This window comes from Aquarana catesbeiana, linkage group LG02 (assembly GCF_042186555.1).
Source record: "Aquarana catesbeiana isolate 2022-GZ linkage group LG02, ASM4218655v1, whole genome shotgun sequence".
Taxonomy (NCBI): domain Eukaryota; kingdom Metazoa; phylum Chordata; class Amphibia; order Anura; family Ranidae; genus Aquarana; species Aquarana catesbeiana.
In genome coordinates this window covers 31,727,984-31,745,624 of record NC_133325.1, presented here as the reverse complement: position 1 = coordinate 31,745,624, position 17,641 = coordinate 31,727,984, and the positions used below count along the sequence as shown (strand labels likewise).

Below are 17,641 nucleotides of genomic sequence, written 5' to 3'. Positions count from 1 at the left end.
CGTCCTTTTTTTCCCCCACAAATAGAGGTTTCTTTTGGTGGTATTTGATCACCTCTGCGTTTTTTATTTTTTGCGCTATAGACGAAAAAAAAGAGCGACTATTTTGAAAAAAAAAAAAAAAACAATATTTTTTACTTTCTGCTATAAAACATGTCCAATAAAAAATGTAAAGAAATCTAATTTCTTCATCAATTTAGGCCAATATGTATTCTGCTACATTTTTTTGGTAAAAAAACAAAATCCCAATAAGTGTATATTGATTGGTTTGCGCAAAAGTTATAGCGTCTACAAACTGTGGGATATTTATTTTTTATTAGTAATGGTTGACGATCAGTGACTTATAGCGGGACTGCTATATTGCATTGGACGCCTAATGGACACTTTTTTGGGGACCAGTGACACCAATACAGTGATCAGTGCTAAAAAAAAAATGCACTGTCACTGTACTAATGACACTGGCAGGGAAGGGGTTAACATCAGGAGTGATCAAAGGGTTCAATGTGTCCCCTGGAAGTGCTTGCTAACTGTGGGGTGGTGGGGGGTGGTGGGGGGTGGTTGCATTGTGGGAAGGCAGAGATTCTGTGTTCCTGCTTAGCAGAAACACAAGATCTCTGTCTTCCCTTGTCACAGAACGGCGGTCTGCCTTGTTTACATAGGCAGACCGCTCTTCTGCCTGTCTCCCGAAGAAAAACGGCGGGGTCCCAGGGGTCATCACATCTGCCGCACCCGCTGATTGGCTCTCAGTTTGTCCAACCACAGCAGGAGCGGGCCGCCGGCAGTGCACGCCCCCAGACCCGGAAGTGTCAGATCACGTACCAAGGATGTGACCTGGTGAAGAGCAGCCCCCCTGCCGCAGTATATGTGCGTGGGGCGGTCGGGAAAAGGTTAAACACTTCCCACCCGTCATATGACGTCCTGGACTTGAAGTGGAGATACCAGGATGATGCCTGCAGCTACAGTCACATCCTGGTATCTTTCTTTTGGCCTGCGATCCTGTGTAAAGTAAAAGCAATCCTAGCAACAAAATAACTGCTGAATTAATTTTTATAAGCGGAGCAAAGAGTGCCCCTCCCCATACCTCCCAACATTTTGAGATGGGAATGAGGGACACCTACTTGCAAACATATGTAGGCATTGTCGAAATTAGTTAAAAAACAAATTCGGAACGAAACAAATTGCACATGTCTAATTCAGATCCTTCCCATCACAGCTCCCTCCTCCTATATCACAATCCCATACTCACATCGGTGTCCTCAGTCCCCCCTTTACATCACCCTCCTCTCCACCTCACAGTAGTAGAAAATTATGGGTAGCCTCTACAAAGGGTATTAATGAGTAAACACGATCAAACGAGGGTTGTACCATCATCCAAGAAATTTTTAGAAATAGAGGGAGCCTGGTCCCCAGCCAGGTCTCACCAAAGGGAGAGAATGGGGGGCAAATGCGATAAGGGCACATTCAAATATATAAACACTCATATAATATAGTAGAAAAGTTTATTGATATATAACACATGACAAAAAAATGTTGATAGTAAATTAAAAACATAGGTGACAGGTCCATGTGTATCACCAAGATAATACTCCCCTGACGGGGAAGATCACAGTGGGATAGTTGGTCACCGACAGCATTTCAACTAGTTTCGTGGACTGGGCCGCTTCATCAGGAAAATATCTGCAATTTAATTGGCACATGATCAACAACAATGTAATTAACCACATACAACAAAGCAATATTTAGAACAGTATATCAATTAAGCAATGTACAAATGTTACAAAGGGGCAGATGCAGGACTGCTTACCCGAATCCCGGTATACACAAGGCACAAGGTGTCGCCAGTAAAGGGGTCTCCCGAGGCGACTGGGGGAGACTAACAATTCAAAGGGCTGGAGTCTGGATGAAATAAAGTGCATGGAGTGGGTAAACCATGAACTAGAACAAAATGCATGAGAAAGGGAAGGAGGGAGAGGAACGGGAGGGGAGTGGTGTGGTGACTGGATGGGACTGAAGTGATACGGAATGGTGAGAGGTTCACTTACAGTAAGTTAACTTTACAGTAGCCTTCACAGTAGTGTTCTGAACCCTCCTTCACAGCAACCCCCACACAGTAGTGTCCCCTGCACACCATCACCATCATCATCCTCCTCCAACACAGTAGTGTTCTCAGCCCCCCTTATTACCCCTCCCCCTTCACAGTAGTGTTCTCAGCCCCCCTTAATACCCCTCCCCCCTTCACAGTAGTGTTCTCAGCCCCCCTTATTACCCCCCCCCCCACCTTCACAGTAGTGTTCTCAGGCCCCTTCACATCATCCCCTTTAGTGTTCTGTACCCCCTTCAAGGAAACACCCCCCCCCCAGTAATGTCCCCAGCACGCCTTTTCATCACCCCCCCACCACAATAGTGTCCTCTGCCCCGCTTATCACCCTCTTTCACAGTAGTGTTCTCAGCCCCCCTTCACATCACCCCCCCTTCATCCCCTTCACAGCAACACTCCCCCCAATAATGCCCCCTGTGCACCTTCACATCACCTCACCTCCCCACAGTAGTGTCTTCTGCCCCCTTATCATTTCCCCCCCTCCTTTCACAGTAGTGATCTTAAACCCCCCCCCTTTTCATATTGTCCTTCTTCATCTCCTTCACAGTAGTGCTCTGAAACCCCTTCACAGCAACACAATCCCCCCCCCCCCCAAATGTAGTGTCCCCTGCACACCCTCACACCAACCTCCCTTTCCCCACAGTAGAGTCTTTAGCCACCCTTTTCTCTCCCTTCCCTTCGCAGTAGTGTTCTGAACCCCCTTCACAGAAACAATCCCTCCATTACCCCCATGGTAGTGTCCCTTGCCTGCCTTCACATCATCCTCCCCCCTTCACATTAGTACCCTCCTTTGCCCCCCCCCTTCACCCCCAGTAGTGTCCTTCTTTGCCCCTTTCACCCTCCAGTAGTGTCTCCCCCCCTTTACCCCCCAGTAGTGTCTTCCTTTGCCCCCCCTTCACCACCCAGTAGTGTCTTCCTTTGCCCCCCCTTTACCCCCCCACGGTGTCCTCCTTTGTCCCCTTCAAACCCCCCATAGTGTCCTCCTTTGTACCCTTCAAACCCCCCCCCCCCCAAGTGGTGTCCTCCTTTGCTCCTGCCATTTCACAACCCACCACAGTGGTGTCCTCCCTTGCTCCCTTATATATCATCCCCCACAGTTCTTCTTGGCTCCCCTTCATACACCCCCCTTCATGTCTGTGTCGGGGGGGGTCCCCTCTCCTATCTTCCACACAGGTACTGTACACAGCAGAGTGGAGAGCGGGAGACACAGCAGCACTGGATGGGCGGTGGGAGCTGAAAGAGTCAACTTTTCACATTAACAAGATGGTGATTGGTTGGTTGGTTGCAAGACCGCCCTGAGTCCAGTGCTGCTGTGAGAATGACAGAGGTGGAGGCTGGGGGGGAGAACTGGCTCCTCAATGACACAACCTCCATGGTCCAGATGGGACAGTGGCTCTGTCCGGATCTGGACCACGGCCTGCAATTTAGTGATGCCTGCCTTGGTGCCATTCTAGGAGGTCAGGGCTATGTAGATGATGGTTTTACCTGAAGCCAGCCAGTTAGATGTAATAAATGTATGTGGAGTCTGTGTAAGTGTGAAAAGGGCAGATATATGGAAAGACTTACCTATAGCCTCTCATTTCAGCACCCACTATTCTTATGGACGTGGTGGAGTCAGATCCGGTGATGCAGGAAGAGATTTTTGGACCAATTCTTCCCATTCTCACAGTTTCCGGGTTAGAAGAAGCCATTCAATTCATCAACAAGCGAGAAAAGCCTCTGGGTGCCTATGCGTTCTCCGCCAACTCGCAGGTCAGTGCATGTATGTATGTGTGTCACTATATGTGTGTCCTCTATACAACTTGGTCCTCTGAGTACATTGTGTATGTTTTCAAGTACATGTGTCAGAGGTGTAGCTTAGGGTCCCTGGAGCCAGGGTAGTACCTGGACACTGGTATGTCATGTACCATACAGGAAGGGTTCCAGGCCTGGTCAGGGCCATCTTTAATATTGATTGGACCCTGGGCAAATATTTTCTTGGTCCCTCCCGAATACACTTATCAACTATTTGCGGGCAGTGTGGGCTTTGGTGCCCCACAACAATGACTGGGCCCGGGGCAGCTGCCCCTTTTGCCTTGTGTTAAAGACGGCCCTGGGTTGTACAGTAACTGGACATGGGCCCTTTATATCACATACAGAAAGGTTCCCCAGACTCAGTGCAGCACACGACACGGGTCCCTCGTACTGTATGTCAGGATCCAAACCCATGACCTCTTTTGCGGGTGGCAGTGGCTCTTCCTACTGTGCCACCTGAGATGCTGGACCCTGCCTGATTCTTGGACAACCTGACTTCATATCTTGCTTCCGGTAAACCTTGAACTTCTACTTCCTATTTAAAGCAGAGTTCCATAAAAGTGCAACTTTCGCTTACCTGATTCCGCCCCTTCTCTGGTGCCACATTTGGCACCTTTCGGGGGGGAGCGAATACCCGCACCCACTTCTGGGAAACCGGGCCGCAGCGAAGTACGTCAAAAGCGTGGTCCCCCTCCTCCTCCCCGTCTGCTGGGCCAGTGAGAGAGAGCAGCGCAGTTCGTGCATGCACAGTAGGGACCCGGTCGTGAAGCTGAAAGGCTACACTGCCGGGTTCCCTTACCGGAATTGGTGGCAGCAGCACCCGACAGCTGATGGAAACATCGCTGTACTCCAGGACAGGTAAGTGTCTTAATGCTAAAAGTCAGCAGCTACATTATGTGTAGCTGCTGACTTTTTTCATTTTTAAAGGGGTGGGCAGACCTCCGCTTTAAGCACTTCCTGTTTTCCAGATGATTGTGCTCCTTTCCAGCCTTGCTCTGCTGCGGCCATTAGGCATGTGCACTGCCGAAAATTGTGTTCATTTTTGGTTTTTTTCGTCTTTTTTGGGGTCATTCGTTATGATCGCAATTCGTAAATTTGAAAATCCGAAAATAAGTAAGAAAATCCGAAAATTTCGAAAGAACAACTAATAATAACTGAAAAAGACCCTAAGGTCAACACTGCGCTAAATAAATATCAGCAATTAAAGATAAAAAAATGTTTGTAAGTGTAAAGCAGCCAGCACCCAAAGTTCAATACCAAAAAAACTTCCAATAGAATAAACAACACAGTAAGTGCAGCGCTAATATATGTGGAATATGATATCGTTATGATAATTGAAATTGTGAAATAATCAACAGTGATACATACAATGATAAGTGAAATCAAAGAAAGTACAAAAATTACATAAAAAAGAAAAAAAATTCAAAAAAGAAAAAAAGAAAAAGGAGGAAGAAAACTAAAGCAATGTCCCATAGTGATCAATGAGAGAATCCATAAGCAATATGCCTCCACAAGAGAAAAGATGAATTGCAGGAAACAAAATCTGTGACACCAATCTTCCCAATGCAAAACCAGCGTGTGTTCAGGTCAACACCCAAAAGTGAGGTAGCTTGCTTACCAAAAAGCCATGACTGCTGCTAGCAGTCTCTCCCAACACAGGGAATTTGGAAGTCTCCCCAAAACTTAAAATCCGATCTTTCTGCTCCACCCTTCTACGTTTTGAAACATTTTTCTTTTTTATGTAGTTTTTGTATTTTCTTTGATTTCACTTATCATTGTATGTATCACTGTTGATTATTTCACAATTTCAATTATCATAACAATATCATATCCCACATATATTAGCGCTGCACTTACTGTGTTGTTTAACTGATAATAACTAACTATTAAATTCTAGGTATTGGAATTTCCTTTCAAGTTTGGCTGTTAGTGAACGTAATGAATACAAATTTATCCGAAGTTATGAATAATCCGAAATAACGAATGCCGCATCTAAACAAATGGAACAGAACCAATTAATAATAATAATAAATATTATTAATAATGATAAAATGTTTTTATTATTATTGTTATTTATTATTATTAATTTGTTACATTCCATTCGTCTAGATTCGGCATTCGTTATTTCGGATAATTCGTCACTTTGGATAAATTCGTATTCATTATGTTCACTAACAGCCAAATTTGAAAGGAAATTCCAATACCTAGAATTTAATAGTAATAGTTAAATTATTATTAGCTAATATAGTTGTAGCACCCTGGTGTTTAGGACGGGTTGCTCCTAATTTTACCTGCCAGGTATAGCTACCTTGGCTAATTGTTGAGGATCAATTGATTTCACTCTAAATCTGTAATTGCTGCACTTCTCTCATTTGCCGCTAGGTGGCTGGGTACCTGGTGGCATTGGATATGAGAAGGGCAATGCAAGGTCAGATTATGGGTATATGGGGTATCCCAGCCAATGGGCAGGGGTTTTCTTAAATCCCTTGGCCTGCTGGGAGAACCTATATATTCTGGTAAGGTCAGGTGATAGGGGTTCTGTTCCCCCTGGACAGCTGTCTGGGTGGAAGTGTGTTGTGTTGCCCGGGCTGGTAGGCCGGAGTTTGGGCCTATACTGGGCACATCTGGCTGTCTGGGGGCCTGTCCAGGGGCGGGGGAGCGGCACGGGGTCGGGATTGCGGCTTGCAGTCCGGCCGGAGAACCTGTCATGGTCGAAGGTAGAGGGGAAGCTGTCGCCACTAAGGGACCCAACCACCTTATTACCAGGGACCACAGTGAGTGGCTGAGGCAAGTACCGGAGCGGTATTCTCGCCAACCGGGGACGGTGAGGAATCGGGAGACCTCTGCAGGTATCAAGCCCGGGACCCAGCCAGTGGAGGTGACACTTGCAGAGCAGTCTTGTGTGTCAAGCCAGGGACTGAGCAGGCCAGTTGGGTGAAGCTTGAGAAGTATCTTGAATGCCAAGCTAGGGACCCGGCAGAGAGGCGGGGGTGACGCTTGAAGAAGATACTACCGTGAAGATTGGAGGAGCTCAAGGGATTCAGTGGCAGTGAAGCGGAGGGTCTAGTGAGGGAGCTCAGTGGGCTGAAGACCTACAAGAAGTGATTGTAGTGGAAGTGAAGGAACTGTTACACTTTGTGTTAGGAACTATTAAAGACTGTTACCATAGGAGACAGCATTCCTACACATGCAGATGTGGCGTCTTGCCGGATTCCTTTTCCTGCATGGCTGTCCTCCTGTTGAAGTCTCGGAGTCTGCCATTTAATCTTGCAAACACCTACAGGTGTCCTGGCACTAACCCTCTCTCCCAAAGTTCTGTTAAGATAAATAAAATCTCTTTTGCATTCAAGAAGTGTCTGGCGCCCAATGACTCTAACTACTTTGCACCCACCATGCCTCACAACCGACCATATACAGAAGGATGTCGGCTATCTCTGGCCCTGGAGGTTCTCATTAGACCGAAGGAGGCCTGGGGCCTTGCTACATAGTTATTCAGGTTTTCGAATTTCCCGAATTTTCAAATTTACAAATATTCGGAAAAAATATGTTAAACGGGTTTTCGCTAATTGGGATATTTACGAATGAACGAATTTGTCGAAATTCGTTCAAAAACGAATTCGGAACAAAATAAATTGCACATGTCTAGGGTCCATCCATATCTTCACAACCACTCGTTACTGACCTTTGGCTTATTCCTTGACTATGCTTCCACTTGATCCCAAACCTACAACCACTTATTACTGACCTTTGGCTTATTCACGGGCTACACTTCTGCTTGGGTTCTACCTGCTATATCTGTTACCATATCCTGGCTTACTCACCACCTGGTGGGGCGATCCTGAGGGCCGCAACCTGGCACTGGCATGCTGGAAAACCCACCTCCACCATCAGGAGCTCTGGTGAAGACCAGTTAGTGCTTAGACCCCACAACTCAGATGAGCCCGCGTCACCCGCTAGGGGGACATGCTTGTGTACTTTAATAGAGGATTATGAAGGATCTGGGATGGAGCCAAAAAATAAGTACTGTAGTACATGTAGCATATAGTAGAAAATGATGGTTTTTAAAGGAAGGGTTCCCAAACCCAACACCTTGACACAAGCCTCCCATATTTAATACAGAAATGTCCCCAAACCCCAGAGCAATACCGAGACACAGATCTGTCATATCACATACAGAAAGGTCCCCTAAACCCTGTTACAGTTCCTAGACATAAACCCATCATATTACTTACAGAAAGGGTCTTTGGACCCCAGTGCAGAATCTAGACACAGTCCTGATATTTAATACAAAAAGCATTTAGGGGATTTGGTGCAGTGCCTGAATGCAAATCTGTCATCTTGCATACAAAAAAGGGTCCTGGACCCCAGTGAAGAATCTCACCTCTCATATTGCATACAGAAAGGGTCCCCAGAATGTGTAGAGCAACTGAACATGGGCCCCTCAAATCAAACAGAAAGGGTCTCTGGGCCCAATACAGAAGTTGGATATGGGCCCCTCATATAACATTCAGAAAAAGTATCTGATATCACATACACAAAGAATACCTGGACATAGACCTGTCATATTACATACAGAAAAGTCCCTACACCCTATTGCAGTACCACAACATAATCCAATCATATTACAGAAAGGATATATGGACTCCATTGCAGTACTAAGACACAAACTCATCATATTCATTACAGAAAGGGTATCCAGACCCCATTACAATACCTAGTCACAAACCCATCACATTATATACAAAAAGGGTTTCCGGACCCCACTGCGGTACTTGGACACATAGCCATCATATTGCCTACATAAAGGGTCTCTGGGCCCCAGTGTGGAATCTAGACACCAAGCCACTGGCTCCTCATATAACATACAGAAAGGATCCAGAGGCTCAGTGCAGCAACTGGACACAGGAACCTCATACGACTTATAGGAAGGATCCCCAGGCCCAGTATAGAAACTGGACGTAGTCCCCTCCTATAACATACAGAGAAAGTTCTTTGGTCTGTGATTTCACATGGCACCAAGTTCAGTAACTAGACAGAAACCCATCATATTACTTAAAGGATCACTGGACTCCATTGCAGTACCTAGCCACAAACCCATCACATTACCTACAGAAAGGGTCTGTGGACCCTTGTGTAATACCTGCACACAATTCCATCATCTTACTTACAGAAAGGGTTTCTGGACCCCATTGCAGTACCTACCTACAAACCCATCATATTACTTACAGAAAGGGTTTCTGGACCCCATTGCAGTATTTGGACACAAACCCATCAAATTACTCACAGAAAGGGTCTCCAGGCCACAGTGCAGAATCTAAACACATTCCTCTCATATGGCATCCGAAAGTTTCTCTATGCCCCTACGAGCAGCTGGATATGGGCCAATAATATTTAAAATGAAAAAAATGAGCCTTAAACATCCTGCAAGCTGATTGGTAAAGGGGATGAAGATAAATACTGATATACTAGTTATATGTAGTGTAATGATAAGGGGAATTTATATTGGGTACCTTCTTATGCAGAAGATTGTGGGTCACCTGCTCACAGCTGGAGGTGTATGTGGGAGAGGACTACATGGACTACATGCACATGATACATTACCAAGTACTAAGCCTTTACAGAATAAGGAACTAATAAAACCTTCTTTTTTTTTTTCTTGGGTAGATCATCAATCAGTTCCTGGAGAGGACAAGCAGTGGTAGCTTCTGTGCTAACGACGGTGTTGTGCAAACCACCATCATGACTCTGCCATTTGGAGGAGTCGGTGAGTAGAAGATGCCTTCAGCCCGTCCATCATTGGATTTCTCTGTTTTGAATTTGTGGGCAAATGTCTGGTCTTCTGACTTTCTACAGTCCAGGTGTTTGACTGATAATTTGGAACTTGCATAAAATCAGAGCGGTGCAGCTCAGACATGTGACACTGCCATAGTGAAATCCTCATCATTCTCTGTGTTTTTTCGAATGGTCAGTCCTGTTTGCTCATCGGAGGTAATGAGGTCAATGTGCATTTTGGCTAATAAGAATTCTTCAAGGATGACCTTCATTGCACTGAGTCTGTTCAAACTAAGAGGAAGACATTTTACAACTACCTGGGGCTCCATTACTCTGCTACTACTGTCTGGGGCTTAGGGTTGCCACCTCAACCCTTTAAACCTGAATACATATGAATTACACAGGTTCTGAGGATAATTACCACCTTAATCAGCCACAGAACCTGTGTAATTAATGCGTGTTTGGGTTTAAGGGGATGAGGTGGCAACCCTACTGGGGCTCCATTACTCTGCTACTACTGTCTGGGGCTCCATTACTCTGTTGCTACTATCTGGAGTTTTATTACTCCATTACTCCTATCTGGGGCTCCATTACTACTATCTGGGGCTCTTAGACAAAAAATAAAATTAGACAAAAAATAAAAAACCACTATGTTAGACTTTAAAGGCAGATTTGACCACATTATTTGTATAAAAAAAAAATCATGATTTATTGGTACTATCTGGGGCTCCATTACTCCGGTACTACTATATGGGGCTCCATTACTCCATTACTACTATCTGGGGCTCCATGACTCCATTACTATTATCTGGGGCTCCATTACTCCATTACTACTATTTGGGGCTCCATTACTACTATCTAGGGCTCCATTACTACATTACTACTATCTGGGGCTCCATTACTCTGTTACTACTATCTGGGGCTCCATTACTCTGCTTCTACTATCTTGGGCTCCATTACTCCGCTACTACTATCTGGGGCTCCATTGCTTCTATCTGGGGCTCCATTACTCCGTTACTACTATCTGGGGCTCCATTACTCCAGTACTATTATCTGGGGCTCCATTACTCTGTTACTACTATCTGGGGCTCCATTACTGCTATCTGGGGCTCCATTACTCCGTTACTACTATCTGGGGCTCCTTTACGCTGTTACTACTATCTGAGGCTCCATTACTACTATCTGGGGCTCCATTACTCTGGTACTACTATATGGGGCTCCATTACTCCATTACTACTATCTGGGGCTCCATTACTCCGTTACTACTATCTGGGGCTCCATTACTACTATCTGGGGCTCCATTACTCCGTTACTACTATCTGGGGCTCCATTACTACTATCTGGGGCTCCATTACTCCGTTACTACCATCTGGGGGTCCATTACTACTATCTGGGGCTCCATTACTTCATTACTACTATCTGGGGCTCCATTACTACTATCTGGGGCTTCATTACTCCAATACTACTATCTGGGACTCCATTACTCCGTTACTACTATCTGGGGCTCCATTACTACTATCTGGGGCTCCATTATTCTGTTACTACTATCTGGGGCTCCATTACTACTATCTGGGGCTCTATTACTGCTATCTGGGACTCCATTACTCTGTTACTACTATCTGGGGCTTCATTACTGCTATCTGTCCCGCATTTCTAGGGGAAGATAGAAGGGTCTTCACAGATGACTTTCTTGTATGCTCAAAGGTCTTGGTCCTGGTGACCGGGGGAAGATCACCCATTATCAAAAAGGCCCTAGTAGATATGGTGCCGTCATGGTCATGTTTGTCCAGAGAACTGTGGTGGCTGTGGTCACACAGGTAATTTCCACCTAAATTAGATTTGGCCAGATGACATGGGATGGGTGCACTAATGATTAACGTAATTACACCTAATGACAACCCAATAGAACACTGTTATGAAGATGATCCAAGTAAAGAATGCCTTTTCCTTTAAGCTTCGTGTTTTCCATATCTCCCATGAGTTTTAATATAAAAGAAGAAACCGCGTTAAGAGCAATTATAAACGCTGAACTGCAGCTGCAACAATGAAACCACTAATCTTAGTGTAATAGACTAAGAAGATAAACTAAGTGCGCATACAGTCAAAAGGTCAAAAATATGGATGAATATATTACCTGTATAAATAAATAAACGGATATATAAGCTGTAAATGATTGATAAAATCGAATATCAAGTTCAAAAGGTGCTAATGAGCAAGTAATAAACTCCAATATTGAATTGAGTGCACATTAAGTGACCTAACGTGTAAATAAATATAAATTAATCAGATTTCATAAATTGCTAATGAAGCTGTAAATAAAAAATAAATATAAAAATAATAATGGCAAAGGTGAATACAGTCCATTCATAAAAAGCTCAATGAAGGCGCATCAGTCACATGAAAAAAAGTCACGTATCCACAGTTCATTGAACACAGCCCGTGTGAGTAAAGAAAGAAGGGAGGGTGTGTGAAGGGATATCCAGACAAGCGGTGAATCCGGGTGACAATGCAGATGGACCCTTACCAGAAGCGGTGGACCTCCTTAATAGCAAGGTCTTGTACGCGTGCAGATACAGTCCTCTGAAGGGACAGCTGGATGGTGGCGTCTGGGTCGGCAGATGGATGCAGCGTTCCAACCGGAGGCGATTCCAGCGCGTCAACCTAGAGAAAGGCACCCACCGTGAGTACAGAAAAAGGCAAAAAAGGCTCCGATGGTGTAGTAAAATTAAAAAAGTTTTATTGCTTTAATAGAGGCAGAAAACAACTCCGCCATACAATAATTTAAACAGGTTAAAAAGCCGGCATAAAAAAGGCGAACACCCATGTAAACATGGGGTGAACGACGTGATGGCGTACAGTGCGTAGCCACGCCCTACATGTTTCGTCATAGATGACGTCTTCAAAGGGGCCTTTTGACGACGTCATCTATGACAAAACATGTAGGGCATGGCTACGCACTCCCTCCCTTCTTTCTTCACTCACACGGGCTGTGTGCAATGAACTGTGGATACGTGACTTTTTTTCATGGGACTGATGCGCCTTCATTGAGCTTCCCATGAGTTTTGGTCCAGAGAGGTTAAAACAAATCTCTCCTGAGGCAGCCGTTGTCAGTTTCACCATGGGAGGGGGGGGAATTATTTCCTGAGCCCAAGGGGCCTGAAAATTCCCATGTGGTCCATTTATGACCACACCTGTGGATACAGTTAGTTGAGAAGTTGCGTTCCATCATTCTTCCTCATTCTGTGCAGTGGTTTCTGTATGACGATCTTACAGCATCTGTCCTTTATCTTGCAGGACACAGCGGGATGGGCATGTATCATGGCAAGTTTACCTTCGATACCTTTTCTCATAAGCGGGCGTGCCTCCTGCGCAGCGATGGCCGTGAGAAATTGAATGAGGCGCGTTACCCACCATACAGTGAAAGTCGGCTGGGATTCATCCTCTCCATGACAGGGGTGAAGCGGAAAGGAGGTTGCGTTATCTCCTGAAGATCAGGAAACAATTGCAGACTCAAATCATCGAATTGATCGCCAAATGCACGTGGATCACAGAACCGAAGCCATTCCGTCCCAGGTTGTATGAAATTGTCGCACAACGGAAATCCTGTTCATATTTTATACGTGGCCGGAAGCACTAAACTCAAAATTTTTATTTTTATTTTATATCTGTATATATAAAAATAATTCTGTATCATCTTTATTAAATGAATAAAAAAAAAAAAAAACACACGTCTTGTTTGGTTATGTTTTGGAAATGGGAAAGGCTCTTGATCCTGCCACCAGCAGATGCCCCACATACGGTACAATGGGATTGCGTGTAAGATGCCAATCAGGTGTGATTTTTATTTCTGGTAAATATTAACATTTCCCCACAGCCGCCAATCAAAGCTGCCATTTTTGGGGGGCGAATTTTGGGCCTGATGGGGGCTGAGAGGAGATATCCAATAAATGCCACTTTAGTTTATAATTGATTTATCATAGTCCGGTGGTGTGTTTCATGCAAAGTCCCACAATCCCTTTTTTTTCCCCCCTATAACCAGGGCCGTCTTTAACCACTTAAGCCCTGGACCATTTGGCTGGCCAAAGACCAGAGCACTTTTTGCGATACGGCACTGCGTCGCTTTAACTAACAATTGCGTGGTCGTGCGACGTGGCTCCCAAACAAAATTGACGTCCTTTTTTCCCCACAAATAGAGCTTTCTTTTGGTAGTATTTGATCACCTCCGTGGTTTTTATTTTTTGCGCTATAAACAAAAAAAGAGCGACAATTTTGAAAAGAAAGCTATATTTTTTAGTTTTTTCTATAATAAATATCCCCAAAAATATATAAAAAAACATTTTTTTCCTCAGTTTAGGCCGATACGTATTCTTCTACATATTTTTGGTAAAAAAAATCGCAATAAGCATTTATTGATTGGTTTGCGCAAAAGTTATAGCATCTACAAAATAGGGGATAGTTTTATGGCATTTTTATTAATTTTTTTTTTTTACTAGTAATGGCGGCAATCAGCGATTTTTATCGTGACTGCAACATTATGGCGGACACATCGGACACTTTTGGCGTGATTTTGGGACCATTCACATTTATACAGCAATTAAAAATGCATTGATTACTGTGTAAATGTGACTGGCAGTGAAGGGGTTAGCCTCTAGGTGGCGCTGTAGGGGTTAAGTGTGTCCTAGGGAGTGATTCTAACTGTAGGGGGGAGGGACCGTGTGTGACACGACACTGATCACCTCTCCCGATTACAGGGAGCAGAGATCAGTGACAGTGTCACTAGGCAGAACGGGGAGATGCTTGTTTACATTAGCATCTCCCCATTCTTCCTCGTCGTTAAACGATTGCGGGTATCCCCGCAATCACAGTCATGGAGCTCCCGCAAGCCACCTCTTTAAGGGCAACGTACAGGTACGTAAATCTGCCTGTACGTGCCCTTCTGCCACAGTATATCTGCGTGAGGTGGTCGGGAAGCAGTTAAGGCAGGGCAAAAGGGGCAGCTGCCCTGGGCCCTGTCATTGTTGTGGGGCCCAAAGCAGCTGCCTCATACTTTCCAACTTTACCAATTTAAATTCTCGTGAACCTTGAGGTTTTAGTCCTGTGCTGTGTCCTGATATCTCAGTGTGAACTTCAATTACTACTGCTGCCCAGCACTGCCCTATTGTTGTGTACAGATGACTCACCTGCAGACCCTGTGTTTACATGTAAATACCGCCATTCATATGTAAATAGTGGCAGACCAGCAGCATTCATATGTAAACAGAGGCGGTATTCATATGTATATCATGCCCCCATCACCTATACTGAATGCTGTCCACTGGGGAGATAAAGGGGCATGCTTGAAAGTCCTGCCTACAACTGTGGTCATTAAGCCTATCATCAGCCTGTTCTGCAAAAGTAAGCAAATTAGTGGGGGGGAGGGTAGTGTGGGGTGTGCAGAGGTGGGTAGAGTAGGAATTACAGTTTGGGGTGCACAGGTGAGCAAGAAGGTATGGAGGTAAGGAATGTGGGTGCGAAGATGAGCAGAGGAGGCAGGTGGAGTTAAAGGGGTAGAGGGTTGGAGTGGAGAGGATGGGGGAGGTTTGGGGTGCAGAGGTTAGCAGGGGTTTAAGGATGTAAAGGTGTACTGACAGGGTGGATAAAGATGTAGGTCACATGTAGGGCAGCCCATTCATTTCAATGGGCTGCTCTATGTGCTACAAATGTGAAAGAAAGTCCCAAACCCTTTTTCAAAATCACACAAAAACAATTGATGGCACTGCTGTGTATCTGCTAAAGGGCAGCATGTTTCTGTGGTGTCAGGAAAACGATTTTGCATGCGTTCCCAACACACACAAATGTGAACGCAGGTTTAATGTCTCAGTTACATTGGTGCTTGGTGTAGAATCCTTACCTTTACACTAGTGGCCAGTGTGAATGTCCCCCTTACATTGGTGGTCAGTGTAAATCCCTCCTTACTTTGGTGGTTACTGTGAATGCTTCTATTACATTAGTGGTCAGTGTAAATCCCTATTACATTAGTGGTCAGTGTAAACCCCTATTACATTAGTGGTCAGTGTAAACCCCTAATACATTAGTGGTAAGTGTAAACCTCTAATACATTAGTGGTCAGTATAAACCCCTATTACATTGGTGGCCAGTGTTGAAACTCCTCTTTATATTGGTAGCCGGTAAAAAATAAAAACCAGCACTGCCATTGATCACACCCTCCCCCCAGCACTGTCAATGATCCCAGGAGTCCTAGGATCCCTAGGAGTTTTCTGTCTATTAATGAGTCCCCTCACCTCCCCAGTCCATGGTGTGCAGGCAGTGAGGAGATGATGTGCTGTAAACTCTAGCAAAGAATCAGTAAGCAGAAATCATGTGCTGTAACCTCTAGCAACTAATCAGTGAGCTGTAATGTGTGCTGTAACCTCTAGCAACCAGTCAGTGAGCGGTAATGATACACTGTAACCTCTGGCAACCAATTGCTGCCTGATCTGATTTCTGAATGGATTTTTAGTCTAGCTGCTATTTATTGTATGTCTCAGTGCAGGTGGAGAGCGAAACTGCATGGGGGGGTCAACAAATAGTCCAAATAAAAATCCAAATAAATGCAACTGAAGTGTTAGTCCACAATGAAGTAGGTGCAAAAAATGCTTCACAAACTGGCAGGAGTACAGGGACACCCCCTTTCGCATCCCCACTCACCAGAACAGGACGACCCCCAGCTTTGCAGTCCAGGGGTCACTTCAGGCTTGTAAATGGTATCCCACACACTTGGACTGGTGTCAAAACATGAGCTGGTGGATCGGTGTAAACATCAGATGATAGATTCCAATAGGAGGCTCTCAACAGGATATACAGGCACCCAGAAATGAAAAGAGGATGGACTAATAGTGAAGTACTGTTATAAAAGTTGATTTAATGCGCATAGGGATCAGTAATTACAAAAAGACGGTTAAAAACAGGCATGTATATAGAGCTGTAGATATAGGAAGCAGCCGTTCATAGCGTGCGTTCCACAGACCGGAAGTGACGTCAAACCAGGAAATTATGTCAATGCATTTCGCCCTCCCTCGGGTCCTCGTGATAATTGTACACCTTCACTGTAACTTGCATTTAGGAGGGACGTGCTGAGCCTTGTCCTCATCCAGCAGTCCCACTCCCAGTAATGGTATGGGGTCCTACTGTGAACCTAGCTCAGAGTCAAAGTGTGCACTTCACTCCACTTAACTCTTTCTCTTCCGTACCTGTGCACAGGCCTGGAGACCTTTGCGGCGTGAGTCTGCTCCCGGTGCTATAGGAAAATGACCACTCGTGGAGATGGTGCCAACAACAACAACTCCCTCGCTGCAAGAGGCTCTCTCACCTGTCACAGGCACATGCTTCATGACTGGCTGCCTGGTAAACCTCCGTTACCCTTGATATCCACTTGTATCTCGATATTACACAGGCTCTTTGTACTGATGTCTTTATATCCCAAAGTGCTTTAGTAACCCGAGCCACAGAAATGTGCCATTTACTTACATTACACCCCTTGAGCAACTTCAGACCAGGAGGAAACAAGGTTTCAAAAGCTGTACTTGAAAAAATGCAACATATTATAAAGCCCAACATTCGAGACGTCTTTCACATAGTTGGCAACATTGCAAAAAAAAAAAATTAGGGACACTTTTTTGTATGTGGGCGGAGCCTTGCTATAATTAGGGGCGTGGCATTCTTTTGTAGGCGGGGCATACTATAACAGAAAAATGTGGCGCGTGAAGCGCGCCGTGGCAAAAAATGGGCTTGGTTTGAGCGGAATAGTGGGCGAGTCTTAAATGGGCATGGCTCGGAAGGGGTGTGGTATGAGATGAATGAGGGATGGAGGGAGAAAGAGAGAAAGAAAAAGAAAGAGAGAAAGAGGGATGGAGGGACAGCAGGCCCAGATCCTACACAACAATAGAAATATGTGTATTCCAGAAAGTTTAACAAATCAGCAGATAAACATACTCCAAACAC

General features: G+C 45.0%; 1 protein-coding gene across 1 annotated transcript in view; it reads left to right on the top strand.

Annotated features, from left to right (window-relative positions):
• The window catches only part of LOC141126770 (aldehyde dehydrogenase family 3 member B1-like), a 42,399-nt gene extending 29,014 nt beyond the window's left edge, over positions 1–13,385 (top strand). Inside the window, exons 8-10 of the mRNA XM_073612755.1 lie at positions 3,681–3,847; positions 9,554–9,653; positions 12,956–13,385. Of these exons, the coding sequence (XP_073468856.1) occupies positions 3,681–3,847; positions 9,554–9,653; positions 12,956–13,149 (461 nt within the window). The 3' untranslated portion in view covers positions 13,150–13,385. The remainder of the gene's footprint in view (positions 1–3,680; positions 3,848–9,553; positions 9,654–12,955) is intronic.
• Positions 13,386–17,641: the final 4,256 nt, after the last annotated feature.